The sequence below is a fragment of the Hydractinia symbiolongicarpus genome, chromosome 7 (genome assembly GCF_029227915.1).
Source record: "Hydractinia symbiolongicarpus strain clone_291-10 chromosome 7, HSymV2.1, whole genome shotgun sequence".
Lineage (NCBI taxonomy): Eukaryota > Metazoa > Cnidaria > Hydrozoa > Anthoathecata > Hydractiniidae > Hydractinia > Hydractinia symbiolongicarpus.
Window position 1 is genome coordinate 18,467,443 of NC_079881.1, and position 17,437 is coordinate 18,484,879.

At 31.0% G+C, this 17,437-nt stretch overlaps 2 protein-coding genes across 3 annotated transcripts; both read right to left on the reverse strand.

Moving 5' to 3' along the window:
* Nucleotides 1–120: 120 nt before the first annotated feature.
* LOC130649598 (ras-related protein Rac1-like) lies at nucleotides 121–12,876 on the reverse strand. 2 transcript variants are annotated; one of them, XM_057455909.1, is made up of 9 exons: nucleotides 12,175–12,876; nucleotides 7,657–7,715; nucleotides 7,384–7,445; nucleotides 5,748–5,788; nucleotides 3,545–3,612; nucleotides 2,336–2,407; nucleotides 2,126–2,211; nucleotides 1,991–2,031; nucleotides 121–777 (listed from the first exon to the last, which is right to left on the reverse strand). In XM_057455909.1, the coding sequence occupies exons 5-9, from the start codon at nucleotides 3,580–3,582 to the stop codon at nucleotides 415–417; spliced, it is 600 nt and encodes a 199-aa protein (XP_057311892.1). In that variant the 5' UTR covers nucleotides 3,583–3,612; nucleotides 5,748–5,788; nucleotides 7,384–7,445; nucleotides 7,657–7,715; nucleotides 12,175–12,876; the 3' UTR covers nucleotides 121–414. The 2 variants fall into 2 exon arrangements, with proteins under 2 accessions (XP_057311892.1, XP_057311893.1); XM_057455910.1 differs by lacking the exon at nucleotides 7,384–7,445.
* Nucleotides 12,877–13,026: 150 nt separating this feature from the next.
* LOC130649596 (uncharacterized) lies at nucleotides 13,027–13,995 on the reverse strand. Its single transcript, XM_057455907.1, has one exon. It carries the CDS (start codon nucleotides 13,958–13,960, stop codon nucleotides 13,154–13,156), a length of 807 nt encoding a protein of 268 aa, XP_057311890.1. The 5' UTR covers nucleotides 13,961–13,995; the 3' UTR covers nucleotides 13,027–13,153.
* Between the last annotated feature and the right edge of the window lie 3,442 nt (nucleotides 13,996–17,437).

Here is a 17,437-nt window from a genome sequence, read left to right on the forward strand (position 1 = left end):
TATTAACTAGACTTTTTCCGTTTCGGAATAAACACGTTAAGCCCAGATATTGTTTTTAACCTGAAATCCCATCCCGATATTGTTATCAAGCATATTTTTGTAAAACAAAAAACGCGTGAGTTCTTTGTCGAAAGCTATATTTCCTTGATCTTTAACATCTGCATAAATAAATTCCGCGGATGCTGAAAAGGTCTAGTCGTCCGCGGAAATATATTCCTCAAACTGAAGCAAATAATTTGTTTATCTAAAATAGTTGATGGTCTATTGTGCTGAAGTATTTCGTTTAGCGCCACCAACACATAAAAAAAGCTATCTCTGTTATTGATTTTTTTTATGTAATGCACAAGACATCCTTCCATCAGCATCAACAATTAACGGATGGTGTAAACGTCTTAATATAATATTACTAATAAATTATAACAATGTACATTTTTTTCTTTGAGTTGGAGTATGAGTTGTTTTCAAAACATTTAACCCAGCTCTAGCTACTTCATCAAATACTTCATTTACACCTTGTTGTGTCAATGCAGAACATTCTAAATACTTCACAGCTCCTATTTTTTTCGCTAGTTCTATTCCTTCTTCTGTTGTAATTATCTTTCTCCCTTCTTTTTCATGTTTCTCAGCATACTCTTTATCGTTTCGTGTGTCAAGTTTTGTACCAACTAACACGATAGCTGCAGTAGGACGATATCTTTTAAGTTCTGGATGCCATTTTGTACGCACGTGTTCATAGGATTTTTGATTTGATAACGAGAAACATATCAAAAACACATCCTAAATAAAAAAACTTGCTGAGGTAACATTAAAATTTGAAAGTTGTTGTCTTGCCTTGGTTATTGTTAAGGATACGGTAACCCCCTTCAGAGTCACTTTTTTTAAAAAAATTATTTTTTTTTAATTTTGATTCTTTGGCATATTTTCCTGATATTTTTTTAAAAAGAATCAAAAATATTTATTGTTAATAGGGATAAAATGGGAAAAAATCCTTTTTATCTTTTAGAGTTTTCAATAGTATGCTCAAAGTTTAAAATTCCTCAAATATATTTAATCTGTATAATAATTAAAGAGAGTTATGCAGAACAAATAAAAAATTGCATCTCTACATATAACATAGGAAATATTTACACTTTAATAATCTATACAAATATATTATTATTTATCATCTATACCTTTATAATTTATTTTCTTATTTTTTTCGTTTTATCCTGTTATGTTAGGTCATTCTGTTATCTGTTTAACAATAACTAGACCCATAGTTCCACGAAAACACTTTACCTTTAATTTTAAATAAAATATTCATGAGTTATTAATTATTTATAACGTTTAAGTGGGTGTAACCATGATTCTTGCAAGTAAAAGCAAATGTCTTAGATTTGCTTTTTCTTCAAATAAAATCTTTAGTCGTAACGGTATATATTTTTGTCGAACACTCCCCTCCATCTTGTCGAGATTGTACGAAAACAAGTTTGTTGCGACAACTATATCTTTGGCTACAAAACTTTGCTTTTTTAACGCAGAAAGTGAGGAAATATCGAGTTATTGATTTATCATGCTTAAAAATAGATAAATCAGTCATAAAACAGCTATTGTAACACAAAATATGCTATATTTTTGGAACCACGTGTTGTTTTGAGTAAAAAAAGTAAACTTTTTTAGAACTGAATAAGAGCTTCGCAATGATATTTTTTTTCAACGAACAAAAATTTTACTGAGGGAAGTGTTCGACAAAATGAACTGGAAGGGTGAATTTTTGTATAAAATGTTTTTTCTTTTTATAGAAATACTTATCATCACTCTAGAGATGATTTATTTGGCTTTCAGACTATATATATTTGTTAGGGTTAATATAGCGAGCAGAGGAGATATTATAAATATACTGAGTATGTGTCTCAGAGGGGTTACCGTATCCTTAAGCTACATCATAGAGATATGTCTATGACTAAATCAATACACAAAGTAATTGCGAAATGAATATTACATTACTCACTGTTTGAGGATAAATTAGAGGTCTCAGTCTTTCTTCCTCCTCTGGAAATATGAAACATATAATTTTATATGAGGCTACATCTTGTGGTTACATGGGCAATAGGTTGCGAGGGTATGTTTAACAAACAAATCATACCAAAATGATTAGCAGCTTCCATCAAACCAACACGTGCCGATTCTTCACTCTCTTTCAGTTCCACATCCACCACGTAATTATCGAAGCTTAAAGTTGTTGGAAAATTTAGATTTTAGAGGTATGGAATTTATTAGACATTTTAGAATAAAAGTTAACGAAAGAAAAAGTTGAGAAAATTGTTAAAAAATTGTTTTAAGTTAAAATACCTACACAGTGGGAATATATTCGGTTGGAAACTGTTTAGTTGCATACGTTATAAGCAAGGTAGTTCTTCCAACGCCTCTAAAAAGACAAATATTTTTTTACATTAATTTCTATATTTCTGTCACAGGTAAATATAATGAATATATACGAGAGACAAATACGAAGCTTTAAAACATTTTTTTAAATTGGTTTAAAAATTATAAATCATTTCTTTTATAAGAACATCAAGAACGTTATAAGAGCTAAATGACAAATATTTTTGAATTTCCGCGCCCGAAGGCGTAGGAAATTCAATAGTTTTTTTTTTTCGGAGCATTTTTTGAGAAAAAATCGACCCTGGGATTTCACGTTGGTCCGTCACAGATGTAAACTTCGTACCCAAGCTCCTTAACTACTGGAAAGTCTAGTATTGACGCTTCAGGCCAAAATTGGTATTTGTTTTCGACAAAATTTGGCACAGTTAACGAAAAAAGTATGCAGAACATAATGGTGACATCAAAATTTTGATTTTTTGTCACCTAAATGTCATTTCAGGTCAAAATTTATCCAAAAATCAAAACTGCTTTATTTTCGACAAAAATTGAAACAGTTAATAAAAAAAGTATGCTGAAGATGATGGTCACATCAAAATTTTGATTTTTTGTCAACTAATGCCGTTTAATGCTGTATTTTTTGTTAGCAATTTCTTTTAAAATGAGAGTTTATTATGACACGTTTCTATTTGTTTGCGTTTGTTGTAAGATATAATGTCACTGGTGTGCTTTATCTTTAGAGGTTCATGCACCAAACCCCTTCGAATGTTTGGCACAATAACACAACGAATTAGCAGGTTTTCATCAAATATTTTGGTAGCGCGCGGAAATTCTTAGAGCCCCCAGGGCTTCTTGTTTTACATTAATTTCTAACACAACAATACGAACAATTTTTTTAAAGATTTTTTATAAGAACGCCCAAAAGTGCAGCCTCTATATTCTTATGTTCTTAAAAAAAATTAGAAAATATAGTCAAATTTAAAATAATGATGAATACTTTTAAGGTTTGGAAGGAGTATATGGTAATTCTTTGTTGTCTAGACTCCCTTATTATTATTATTATCCATGAAAAAAATTCGGTTAAATACGTTTCTTAAATCCCCTCAAGTTTTGGCAAAATCTCAGTCTTTTTTATATACTAGGTTGTTCTTATTAAAAAAAATGTAAAGGTATAATTACTTACATGTCAGCAACAACTACACATTTTATTTCTTTGCTCATCTTTTTAAGTTCTAACACTTTTCCTTTCGACTATAAATATAATTAATTAATTAACTAATTAATTAATTAGTTTAACTTGAACTTGAAAAAGAAAATATCTTGTAAACTAAAGATATTCTAATAATTTTTAAATCTTTTATATATACAACATTTTTATCACACAACACACGATAGGCTAATTTTTAATGATTAGATCAGCTTTTTGTTGTCTTATTATTTACAATGGCTAAACCTTTGCTGACCTTTATTTTCATATGCTTGTCTAAGCATCTCTATAATAATAGCCGTCATCTGTCGTCTCTGCGCGGACCCCCCGCTGAGTTAGTAAAAGATGTCACGGAAACACAAATATCAAATGCCATATATTTTTATCCACTTTGTTGCGACGGGAAAATATAAAGGACGGGCGAACCCGTGGATTTTTCTAAGCGTAATTTTAATAATTTGCAAAGACTGGCAACAAATAACATAATATGGCATTCAACAAAATTATAAATAAATTTTTCTTTTTTTCCCTTCTCTACAGTGGCCAAAAGAAAAACATTTTTTGGTAAAATTAGGTTTTTTCTGTGTTTTTTTATTTTATTTAATTAGCGAGAAAAAAAGAAAATTTATATAATATTAAACCGACTTCGTTATCATATGAATCAAATTAAATGCTTATATCATCTTTTTCAATCGCTAATTGTGGTAATCCAGTATATTACAATGTACATTTTGTGATTTTTAGCCCTACGTAATTCTACTTTTGCTTCTTTCTGAAGTAATTTATTTTCAAAAAAAGTTTAAATACCAGGAAAAAATAATTAACGAAAAAACTATGGTTGAATTTATGTTTGCAAATAAAGCCTTGGAAAATTGTGTAATATTGCGAATCAGCGCATTTTTCTTGAAATTACAGGATTTCGAAATAGTAACCTCACTTAGCTATTGTTTTTGACAATAGTGTCAAATTTGCAGAAAATTTAATTAGCCTAGATAAAGTAAAATGTATTCTTCTTTACATTTTTTCATATTTTAAGTTTGGTCAACCTCGTAGCAGCTGTTTCACCCTAAATCGAAGCTTCAGGCTATTGCAATCTAGTTGCTTGTTAAAGAAGCATAACTCTTGCAACATTAAAGTGTATATAGACCGTAAACGCTGTTATATAAACAAAGAATGTGTGCAATTAATTAAGTAGCGCTGAAAATATGTATTAAAATATTACTCCTTATATTTAATGGATCAAAAATTTCAAAGTATGGCTGAGAACTACATTATATCACAAAAACTATGTAGAAATTATAAAAAAAATATATGGAGAAATTATTATAAAAACTTTGCTGTTTTTATTGTGACAGCTAGAGCAGGCTTTTAACAGTCGGATCAGTTTTTTTCTTTTTGTTGTCTCATCACAGACGATGACGAAAAGTTTGCTGGTCTACATTTTTTCACTATTATAATAATTATTCGCCTTGTTTTTTTATTTAATTTCAAAAATATAGTAATAAAAATATATTTAAAAGTTTGTAATAATAGGGTATAATTCCATTGTGGTCTCCTGAAATAAATTACAAAATATAACTTGTATATATATGAAAAAATAAATTTCATTTTTAAAAGGATTTTTACACCAACACTCCTCAAATCTGTCGAAACATAGGATTCGACGTTTTTATCAAAAAACCCGTCATAGATCTTAGATTAGACCAAAGAACACTGTTAGAATCTCAGTAATGATTAAATGAAAGCAGTAATCCCTCATTCTCGTCTCCTCTTTTGGGTTTTCCGTTTCCATTTTTTTTCAGATCCTTGCCAATATTTAGCTACAAAAGTTTAAGGATTTTTGCACATGCACATATATTCATGTAATAAAAAACCAGGACCACATTAGAGCAAAATGGCCATTATTAAAATTCATACAGATTGATGAAAGTTTTCTAACTGTGTTCTCTATTTTAAAAAAAATCGTTTTCCCAATTTTAAGCACGCATTTTTGTTTTAAATTTTAATTGGCTTCTGTTGTCTGTTGTTTACATTGTGTAAAGGAAAGACTTGCACAATACGGTTAGGGATGTTCATGTCAAGGATATAGGATTGTGGGTGTTAGTGCAGGGGATAGGGTTGTGGCTGTCACTGTAGGGGATAGGGTTGCAAGTTTCTTTAAAATAAATATCATACAGACCTGTCGCTAACAACAACACATGTGATCTGTCCTTTCATCGTCTAAAGAATTGTTACATTAGAATTATGTCGATGAATTTTCTCGCTTTGTTTAACTGATGTTAATATATCTAAATAATCAAAAAATTAATATCTTGATCTTCCGAAAGATTAAAAACGGATCTGAAAAATATAGGGTCATAAATTACGAAATACAGTCAAAAAACCACATTGTCAACGAGTACAGCTCTATCAGGGAAAACTTGATATTTTTCTCTAATGAATCAAATTTCGCGAGTCTCGCCTTCTAAGGCAACTTAATGCTGCAAAAAAATATCCCAAAAAAGCACTAACAATTAATTGAAAGAAAAAAAATACAATTACAAATATACATTCTTCATATCAAAATAATTGCTGGTGATAAAGCTTTTGCACCATCTTAGTAATATTCCCACGGTATGTTACAAAAATGTTTACTTCTTTCTAAAGAAATTTATTAACGAAAAACATTTAAATACCAGGAAAAAAATATTGGCGTACAAACTATGGTTGAATTTATGTTTGCGAATAAAACCTTGGAAAATTGCGTAATATTGCAAATAGGTTATTTTTCTTGAAATTGTAGCATTTCGAAACAGCAACCTCAATTAACTATTGCTTTGGTAATAATGTCACATTTGCAGAAAAATTAAAGAAGCCCAAATAAGGTAAAATGCATTCGACCTGATAATGAAAAACATACCAAAACCACATCCTGGTAAGTAAATTTAAAACATGAAATCATTATACATGCAATACATAAAAAGAATATTACATGTTGGAATCACTGCAATATTACTTAGTAGGACATTAGTATTATCTACATGTAAAATGTCATTATACGTCATATAAAGTGTCTCAATATGAAATGTGTTATAGTATTAATAAAATTAACACAATTAAATTAAGATCGTATTGTCTGTAAAAGATATTAAGTTGTGAAGGTGAAATGTGGTGAAACCTGCAGAAATTGCAATGCTAAAAAATGGAAGATATAAAAAAAAAAAATCGAAAGTAACACTAAATCAACGAGAGAGAGAAAATGCTTACTGTTCTAGGAACAATTAGAGCCCGGATTAACTGCATTAATGCTTAGCCTAAACAAATTTCAACAGTGAATGTGAGAGATCTTTTTTATTTTTACACTTATAGGAATTTTGTCAAGCGTTTTCTCATAGAAGGACATACCATCATCATTATTATAAGCTACCATTAAAACAATCTCAACTGATTTTTCACTTTTTTCCAAATCCACATCCAAAATGTATCCGTCACGCCTTAAAACATTTTCGTAACAAGGACATGCACTATCTATATCCATAGGTAAAAAGTTTGTATCAAAAGCATCACAAAAGTGTTTTTAAAGTTTTTATTTGCATCTAGTTAGAGGACCGTAAAAAAATAAATTCGCTTTGCCTGTATTTACCGCATTTCTTGTGCCTAGCTACTGCGGTTACCAATTTGCGTGACAGACAAACGTATACAGGTATAATATAGATTTAAATCCTGTTTTCTTCATAAAAATACATTTCAACTAACAGAAAGGGTGACATGAAAATAAAGGCACTACATCTCCTTGCAAAAATTTACAACCAATTACTCGACATCAGGACACTTACTGAATAAGAATATTTCTGGTTTCGTTGAATACGTTATAAGCAAAGACGTTCTTCCGACTCCTCTAAAAAGGAGCAGTACGACCATCAGATATATTTGCTTAAATAACAAGAAATCACATTGAACTTTTTAAACCATTAGAGATATTTTCACTGCGCAACTGCTTAGTGAAATCTCAAGAAAAGCTGACAAAAGTTCTGCTGAATACTGACATATTTTGCTACAATATGTTGGATAAGTTTAAAGATAGTTAAGGTACAAAGAAAATCACTTACGTATCACCAACAGCCACACATTTCATCGTCATTTTTAATACAGCAGTTAGATCGTCTCACTAGAACAGAAATGTGGTTTTAAAGTTTAAATAGGTAAAAATATGTAGAATTTTAATTAAAACATTACTTTTGAAATTTTAAAATACTATTTTAAAATAATAAAATATTGTTATTAGTTTCTTGTACTGTGTTTGCCTAATTTACACGAAATATATGCTATATTTTTGTTTTCTACCGAGAAACGAGTGCAATTTTAACTTATTTTTCAATTCTACAGTGCAAAAAGCTGATTTTTTTTCTTTGATTGACTTTGATTAAATCACTGTTTTTACTTCAACTAATTCATATTAAATTAACATGAATCTATTATTCTAACATTTACTTTCATTTAATTTCATTATGGTGTGACATAAACAAGCTTTGTTTTTCTTTTGAAATAAATACCATTTCAGGCATAATTCATTATAAAGTAAAAAAATTTTAGTTGTTAAAGTTCATAACCCGTGATTAAAATTGAACAATCATCTGCCGAGTATATCAAATTACAGTGATTTGTGCTCGGTTTATAGATAAACTAGATATCGCACTTTTTCTCGATAAATATCGTCATATTTTTTCGGTTTTTTTTTGTCTCGTATATTTCACTCTCATAAGGCTTGTGACATATGTAAACGAGAACATACCGTGAAATACAATTCAAGCGACAAAATCTACTTATATTTTAATATACATAATTTTGTTTTTATGGTGTAATTTTTTTTTTCATAGTGCCCACAAAGTACTACAAATTATATCAGCATTCTGGAGTTTACCTCAACTAGGCTTATCTTCATCCAAATATTTCATGCAGAAAAAAAAGCCTCTTTAAACCTATTAATAATACTGTCGAGATATTTTGTTGAACTTTCTTGGTCATTAATCTATTAAATTAGGTGTAAAGAGGGAAAAGAAGAGTATAAGACAGTGAGTATAAGACATCACAGTGTTAGAACGTGTGTGAAAGAGTCAAAAGTTAAAGGTTTGTAGTACATCTTGTAATTTGGCGGATGGAGTTCGCCCACTAAAAAGTTATTTTTATCTCTATTTTAATTACCCCATCGCTTTGTGTAAGGGTCTTCTGTTTTAGTAGCTCTGATTTCCATGACAACACTCTTTGGTGTTGTATCGTATTTTTGTTAGTACTTCCATATAAATCGAAAATTTTATCAAACGGAAGTGTATGTTACTACTGTAACTAAACAGCGAGGTTAAATTTAGGGAGGAAGGAGAAAACCGCCCTGATATTTTAACAATGTTAAAACACTGTTCAAATAAATAACATTCGACTTACATTCCCTGCCTGTGAGGGATTTAAGCTATAAAATGTGCAAATTACTCAATCCGCTGCGCGTGACCATCGAAGAAGTATTAAAACCTAGATTAAAAAAGCATATGCGATGTTAAATGACCGTTCTACTAACAACCTTTGTCAGTGGGAATACGTCAAGAAAGTGATACACTATGTAAACAACATTTGTGTCGCATTGTAGACTTTTAATGATTATTTTATTTTGACATCGTTACATTTAACTGGTCAAACCAACATGCAACTGAAATCAGTTAAATTAATGATTTTATTTATTCCTTTCCTAAAGATAGAAGGGATAAATGGAAATTTAAGCTAAAAAATCACTCACAACAAAGTACTACGGGTTATTCAAGGAATCCGCAATGAGTATTCAACAGGGTACAATCATACCCCTATTAAGTTTTTGTAGCCTGTATTCGACATCATTGCTTGTTCAATCATGTTTATAAAAACAATGATGTAAGCAGTTTATTTAGATTGATGATAAAATGTCACAGCTAAAAGCAGATAGCGGATGTTCCACAAGGGTAGTATTCTTGAGTCAGGGCTGTTCAACTGTTGTGGATACGTCTACATGACAAAATGTTCAACGCTGCGATATGCTACACATCAGATGAAAAAGCGAAATTAGCCACGCTAAAAAAATCTGTTGAATACAATATATAGTCGATACAAAGATTGTCAAGAAATCAAAACCTTATTTTTAATGCGGAAAAAATTGTTAAATTGCTCTTCTCAAAACAACACATGAATAGCAAAACTGTCAAATAAAAATAGCTTTTTATCAAATATGACAAAACTAAGCTCGAATACATGAGATCTGGAAGATACTTGGTGTGCAGCTTTCATATTCAGTTAATGTTGATGGAAGGAAGGAAGGAAGATACTTGGTGAGCAGCATTTACGTTCAGCTCAAGTTCTTATGCAAAATTTAATGTGAGAAATAACATAGTCGGAACACTATTATTTAAAATAGATCATTGTGCTTTGGTACTTCAGGTTAAAAAATTTTCAATCGAAAAGGTTACAGTTCTTGCAAAATGTGTGTACTAAATACGTATTGAAGAAAAACATTCTCATCTTCTAGAAGCGCATCAACCCAGTTGTCTTGAAGTGAAAGAATGTTTTAATTTCGCTATAGTTCCATAGACACATAAATAATTGTTGGGGATCATCGTTTGTCTTACCTCTACAAGGATATAACGAGTATATGGTAGCCTTAACAGTTCAGAATAAAACATTCAAAGCTCAAGTTATAAAAATTTAACATTTAGGAAATTCTACAGGATCCAGTCTTCCACTCCGCAACCCTTTCTAATTTAAAAAAACTTTTTACCTTGATCAAGTCATGTGCAATGTGTCACTATGTATGATTGCAAGGTGTATGGATTATTTTTTCCCCTTCTCTCTGTGTTTCTGCTTCAACATCAACACGATGTTTTCTATCTGCACAAGTTTTCTATTTTATATAATGCGTCGGATTAAGGCTGTAAACTAGATGTCATATCACAACTTATTGGTTTTAAAGATAACATTCTGTCATCGCTTTTCTTATAAGTGGTATATAAATTTATGTGCAGTAGCTCTTCATAAACCAGTGTCATTTTTTCAGAAAAACTTTGTTTTCTAACTTTAAAAATGAGGGTAAGTTTACCTAATTAGATTATTTTATAATTACGTTCATGTTTCAGAGTTGGTCTCCACATTCTTTATACACACTGAACAACATTACAATTACTACTGATTTGAGGAACAGCAAATTTAAAAGTTAATCTAAGTCCAATCTAAAGCATCATGAAGTATTCCAACAGTCATTTTTTTATTTTGGAGTTATAACCAAGCAGTTTACTAAAGAGAGACGGCATCATGATGTGTAATTCCTCAAAGATACTGTGCAAATGCTATTAGATACTTAAGCTACTATTTATGTCTTTTTGTAATCTCCAACAGACAAGTGGAGATAGATATGGAGTTACATTAGACCTGCTTTAAATAATTTTGCAGACTTCACGATACTTCCAAAGGGTAGAGGGCAAGGTGAGCTACTGAATATTGACAGACGCTTGTAATTAAAAAATTTCTTATTAAAACAGATTCTTCAGTTTGAGTTTGACTACAGTGACAAGAAAACGTATATATTCTAACATTGGTTTTTGAGCGCTTTGATTCATTGAATGTTGTAAAAATGTTTCCGAAATGATAAACTTGTTAGTTGTAAATAGTACAAAAATTGTTCAAAAACAAATTAACTAATGTAAATAGCCAAAAAATTGAAGTACAACCAAGGTCGAAAAGCCCTTCCTAACAAACTTCGAGACAGTAACTTTTCTACTCAAGTAAATGCATGTTGGTTTCCACAAAATAACTCTGAATTACTGAAAGGCTAAATAATAACCACAATAGCGCATGAGGCACAAGTCAGTGATCAATTTCACCAAAATTCTAACTGTCTAAATTAAAGTGTGCTTTATAATCACTAGACAATAAACCCCTTGGTTACTTAGACATGCCGTTCGCTGGTTGTTGCCCTGTCATGATTTTGCACCACAACTTTAATATAATATTTGCACCACAACTTAAATATAAGAAAGGAAGCGGGAGGAAAAGGTTTTCTAAGGACAACTACTCAATGATTAAAGGGGCTACAGGATTCCTGGGGGATGCATGGGTGCTGCAAAGGAACCTCCCTCAGGATGGGTCACATTGTTTGCATCAAAACTTTTCCACCTTGCAATCTTATACATGCCTATTTATAATGACATGACTCTAGATATTTATTTAATTAGCCAGCTTGAACAGACAGGCAAAATATGTCTATTATTATATCGATCAAATAGTCACAGGTTATGCTAGTGAAAGTTAATTGGTTGTCAATAAGGCTGGGGTTTCACCAAATAAGTTCAACTTCAGAAAATTTGACCAATCATTTAAATTTAAAATAAATGCAAAACGCTGAGGAGACAACATCTGATATTTGCCTTTGTAATTAATCTAGATAAGACACAGCCATTGAAAATACTTGCACTGTGAAAGTATAAACATTATCAACAACACAGAGAGTCCACAAGTTAAAATGCCTTAACATACCTCTTGACTGAAAAAAAGACAATCTGGATGTTCTATTTTGGTTTTAGTTGATTAGCAGAACTTAATATTAAATACTCATTTACCTGACAAAAATTTTCCTCTTTCCAATGTCTTGATGTGAAAAATCTTTCAATGCATTACTTTCACCTCTGATGTAACAAGTTTGGTAGGTAAATCCTTTTTATTTCAAATTAAAGATTTTTATATATCATCTGCTTAAACACTATTGTATAAATTTCTAAAAAAAAACATAAAAACCATGAATTCTTTTTTGCACTAAAATATTTTACAGACTTCCCATAGATAATAATAGACAAAAAAAGACTTCATTATTTTTACTGACCATCAAATTTTCTCCTGTCGTACATTATACTTGTATCCATATTTCGTGCATTTTGTTTGTTTGATAACATGAAGTGAATTAAATTACTCTGACGGGGGTTTAAAATAAAGCAGTGGGGCAGCCAACTTGAACAGACAGACAAAATATTATATAGATCAATTTTACACAGGTCATGCTGATGGAACTTAATAGGTTGTCAAATTACAAAAGGGCTGGGGTTTTACTATGCAAATAAATTCAACTCCAGAAATTTCCAAAATTATCTAAATAAATACAACAAGTACTCAAATAGGTAAGAATGAATTCATCATCTCAAACTACATAACCCACAATACCTTTTGCATAAAAATTGATATGTGCGAAAAATAACACATTTATATCTTATATATAAAACCTTTTTTTGTCATCTCACAAAAAAAATAAGCGAATTAACCGAAATAACTTTACAAACTGTTAAGAAAACAATGCATTGAAACCTAGTTTTAAAGCTCTGGTGAAAGTGAAAATTTTCCGAACAAAAGAAAAGAAAACAAAATTATTTTGCAATTCAAACTTTTGCACTAAAGAGGTAAGTTTAAAAACTAAAGCAGACTGAATAAGAAAAAGTATATTAAAGTACCAAAAAATAAAAACACTAAAAAAAAAAAAATGACAGACACACACACACACGCACACACACATACACAACATCATCAACATGTTCACATTTATACATCAAATCACCAAACAAAGGGTATCATCATAGCAGTGGATGCTTTGTATTTCTGATAATCAGCATTACCACTCCACTTCTTCTCAGCATAACGCTCAAGCATAGGAATACCACTAACTTTGGTTAATAAATAACTGACAAAGAATGGTGATATTATACTGATGAATTCTTTCCCCTGCATCACATTTGCTGCAGGCAAAAACAAACCTGCCCACATCAAAACCTCTCCAAGATAATTTGGATGCCGACATAAACTCCACAATCCCACAGAAATGAACTTTCCATTATTCTCTGGTCGAGATTTAAACTTTGACTTTTCATAGTCCGCAATGACTTCAACAAGGAACCCCAAAGCCCACACACTCCACCCAATATAATCGCGATAATTTAATTCTTTATTCTCTTCTTTCGTATTCAAAATCATTGTTGGCAATAATGTCAACCACACCCATACTGCTTGCATGGTCCAAAAGGTAAAAAATAATAATGGATTTTCTTTAGCTTTTCGAAACCGTCTGTCTCCTCCACTGGCAATAACTCTGGAAAATAAGTAAGTCCCTAATCTAACTGCCCACACTGAAATGCATGAATTTTGTATTGTCTGTCTGGGATGCCATACCACACTGTGGCCACGTTTTGACCAAATTAAGGTTGCCCATGTTAGATAGAGAAAGGAGGACGAACCAACTAAATCATAAAATTTTTCTGTTTTGAAGACTTGTGCTACCACAAAGCATGTCCATTGAATTGCCACATCTGAAACAGCAGCTTTTAATAAAACATTTTTGTTTACCACTGATAAATAACTTCCCATTTTTCTAATATTCTTTTTGAAAGAAATAATAAACATTATTAAATAAAAATCAGGCAAAAGGAAAAATATTCAAAAAATGTCTTTTAGTAAAGCATGTGTATATACACTTCATTGCGTTAAGATATTTCCAGCTTAAATCAGATTTTTACGTGAATTGGTCATTAGCAGTTGAGCTGAAAAATTAGCATTTAATAAACATTGTGCTTGGAACTGCTAACTTTATTAACATCAAACATAGCTTTACATACATTAGAGAATAGAAAAATGCTACTTACAATATCGCTCAAATGTAACTTTGCATATGTGCTAAAGTTATTACCTTTACACAAGTTATCATATCGACGTTACATGGTGTCGTAAAAACTTGTGTATACATGCAAAGCTACATTTTCACCTATTGCATAGTGTAAAACACTAAAATGAAAAGCATAATTATTTAAAATAAAAAGTTTTTATCTGCAAATATTATGTTTCGCAGGTAAATACGAGCACGATTTATTAACTCAAACCCTGACGTTGCTATTTCGTTCTAAAACGATAAAAACTTGTCTGTATTGACTTTTAAAGTTGCTGCATAAATGATGAAAACATTTCTATATGAAGTTTTACAGTTGTCGTATTCCCCCTATATAAAAATAATAAAGACAAAGTCAGTGTTACTTTTTCACATGTTTACTCTGATATTGTTACAATTATTTGATGTAAGTATTAATGTAAGTACATATTTCACGGAATCTTAAAAATTGATTCTGCAAAAAACTGTTCCTTAATCTTTTCATGTTTGATGTGTTTTCTGGAAAAAAGAAAAAACTTAATCATTTGCCTTTTTCATATTTTTTAGCGATTCCAAAAATTAAAATATGTTTTTACTGCAATATGAAATAGTACAAGCTCAAACACCACTCAGGCCTTCTTCAGGAGCACTTTGGTACACATTGCATCAAAACGGTTCCTAGATGGCGACAACATTGCTGGTGATTATTTAAAAACATACAAAATGGGGCATCAGGAAGTGAAAACAACATCATAGTTTGGTTAAAAAGCACCAAGGTAGGATTGTAAAAAGAAAAAGTATCACTGTAGATTGTTGAAAACAATCAAAAACAACATTGTAAAAAGAGAACATAATGCCATATAGATTGTTTAAAAACACTCGAGACACATGTATTTAGGAGATTTATCTTTGTATAGATCTTTATTTTCACTACCAGTAATAAAGATTTAAGATATAAAAAGTCAGTTTAGACACTTGGTTCTCGTGTTTTGCAGTTCAAATATTTAGATTTCTCCAACATGATAAAATATTTGCTATATAAGATCATTTACACTCACTGTGTTAAAAATATTTAACATAATTTGCACTTCAACTAAATATTTATCAGTAAGGTTATGATTTAAAGAACCAAACCAAGTAAAAATACCATGATGCAGCACTTAAAATTATATTTTATCCCTTACAGTCATGCTTTCCTGTGCAAATATCCAAAATAAAGTCACTCTTTTCCAGTCGGCATCTATCCTAAACACTAACTTATATTGTCTCGGACAAGTTCTCAATATTTTCTTTTCTCTTTTTCTTACAACTTTTCGTTGTTTCCTTTTTCTCCCTTTTTTACGGCTGAAAGAATATCCTTTCAGATAAAAATTAAGGTTTTCTTATTACTTCATAGTACAATGAAGTTTATTTTTACATATTTAATTACTGTTGTGTTTATGAATCCTATAGACTTCTCGCTTGAAGTATTCTCAAGATCACCTCACACAGGTTATTGTTCTTCAAACAATACACACGTTATTATAAGAAACAAGCTTATAAGAAACCTGAGGCTCAAAATTTGAAAATATTAAGACACTTAAAGCTTGGCTCAGTTTTGCAAGCTCCACAAAACAATAAACTATTACAGAAAATATTGCAGTGAAATCTTAGCACTTTTTTTAATTGATCAAATAGCAGACAAAACTAGAACTATTAAGAAAGACACAACCCTTGATTTCCAAAAATGATATGAATTATCAGAAGGTAATACTCATACTACTAACACAGCGCTAGTATATATCACTTATGTACAAAAAAAATCATTTAAACTTTAAACAAATAGGTCAAAAATGAAAGAAACTGTTAAGAAACCTTTAGCCTCAAAATCAGAAAAAATGAAACTTGAGCCTCAGTAGCTAAAACTGGTTTCTTATATAAAAAAGTTTCTCTGATCTGTTCATTTTCTAGCAATTATTTTCTGTAAATGCAAAGATCTAGAACTCTTGTCATTCTAGTGTGTACGATACTGCTCACAGGCCTCCATACACAAAACTGACTAAAAACTGATTTGAGTGTACAGTTTTCAAGTCCTAATAGCACAGATTATAACAAGCTCCCCCGTTATGGTTTTGATATGTAATAGTAAAAATACGCTAGTTAAAATGTAATACTGCATATCACTAAAATAGTCTACCGTATAGAAAAAAAATATAAAAAACAAGGTAGTATGCACTTGTGGTAACACCCTAATGCTATAACTAATATATACATGTTTTTTTTTTCTTTGTTGAAAGAAAAAATATGTTTTATGGTGCTAAACTAAAAGTTTAGGACATGTTAATTGGGGTTACAGAAGAAAAGGTGTGTCTCCATTGACTCCTAGTATAAGGCTTACCTGGTTCACTAGTGTTTTGTCATTCTGCATTATTAATTTTAGAAATGTGCTGGTGACCTATGACTAATAGTCAACACTATAATAATTTAACCAAAATAGACTGTCTTAAGCATGTTACTTAAGGCCATAGGTCCATACCACAAGCAAGGGAGTATAAATATGGAGTAGAACACAGTAAGCCTCTTGCTCTTGACCAGTTCAGACGGTTGCCCGTCCTTTCTCTCCGATTAATGTACTAATTAGTTCTGTTTTGTTTTCTTCTATATTCAACACACTAATACAACATTGGTGATGGAATGACGACAATAACAATCTGGTATACGTTATCTCTCACGTTTCTATCGATAAGTAAATACAACGTTGGTGATGGAATAAGGACAAGAACAACCTGACACAGTCATATGTATTCATTAATGTGGATGGTGACTGGATGCACGGCTCGGCGCAGTCTGATGGTCGATGTTTGATTTAGCTTCAAGATTTCCTTGCAGGGGGGGGGGGGCTACGTTTCATTTGACTGATATACCCCACCAAGGTTTTAGTCCAGAAGCAGAATCAACCATCGCTGTGCCATTTTTTTCTTATAATTTAACTAATTCTGGGAGGGGTGCTGGGCTTTCTGAGTTATTCTGTTTTAGCTTAGGGTTGTTTGTCCTTTACTGTGATAGGGTTAAGTAAGTTTTCTGTGTAGAGTGTCAGTCTGTTATAATACAACAAATGTTTAATTGTCATTAATTGTCATGTACTGTCAAAATTCGGTTGTCAAAATGTCAAAAGAAGCCAGTGGCCATATGGTGCAGCAGAAAGAAGCCCGGATGCTAAACAC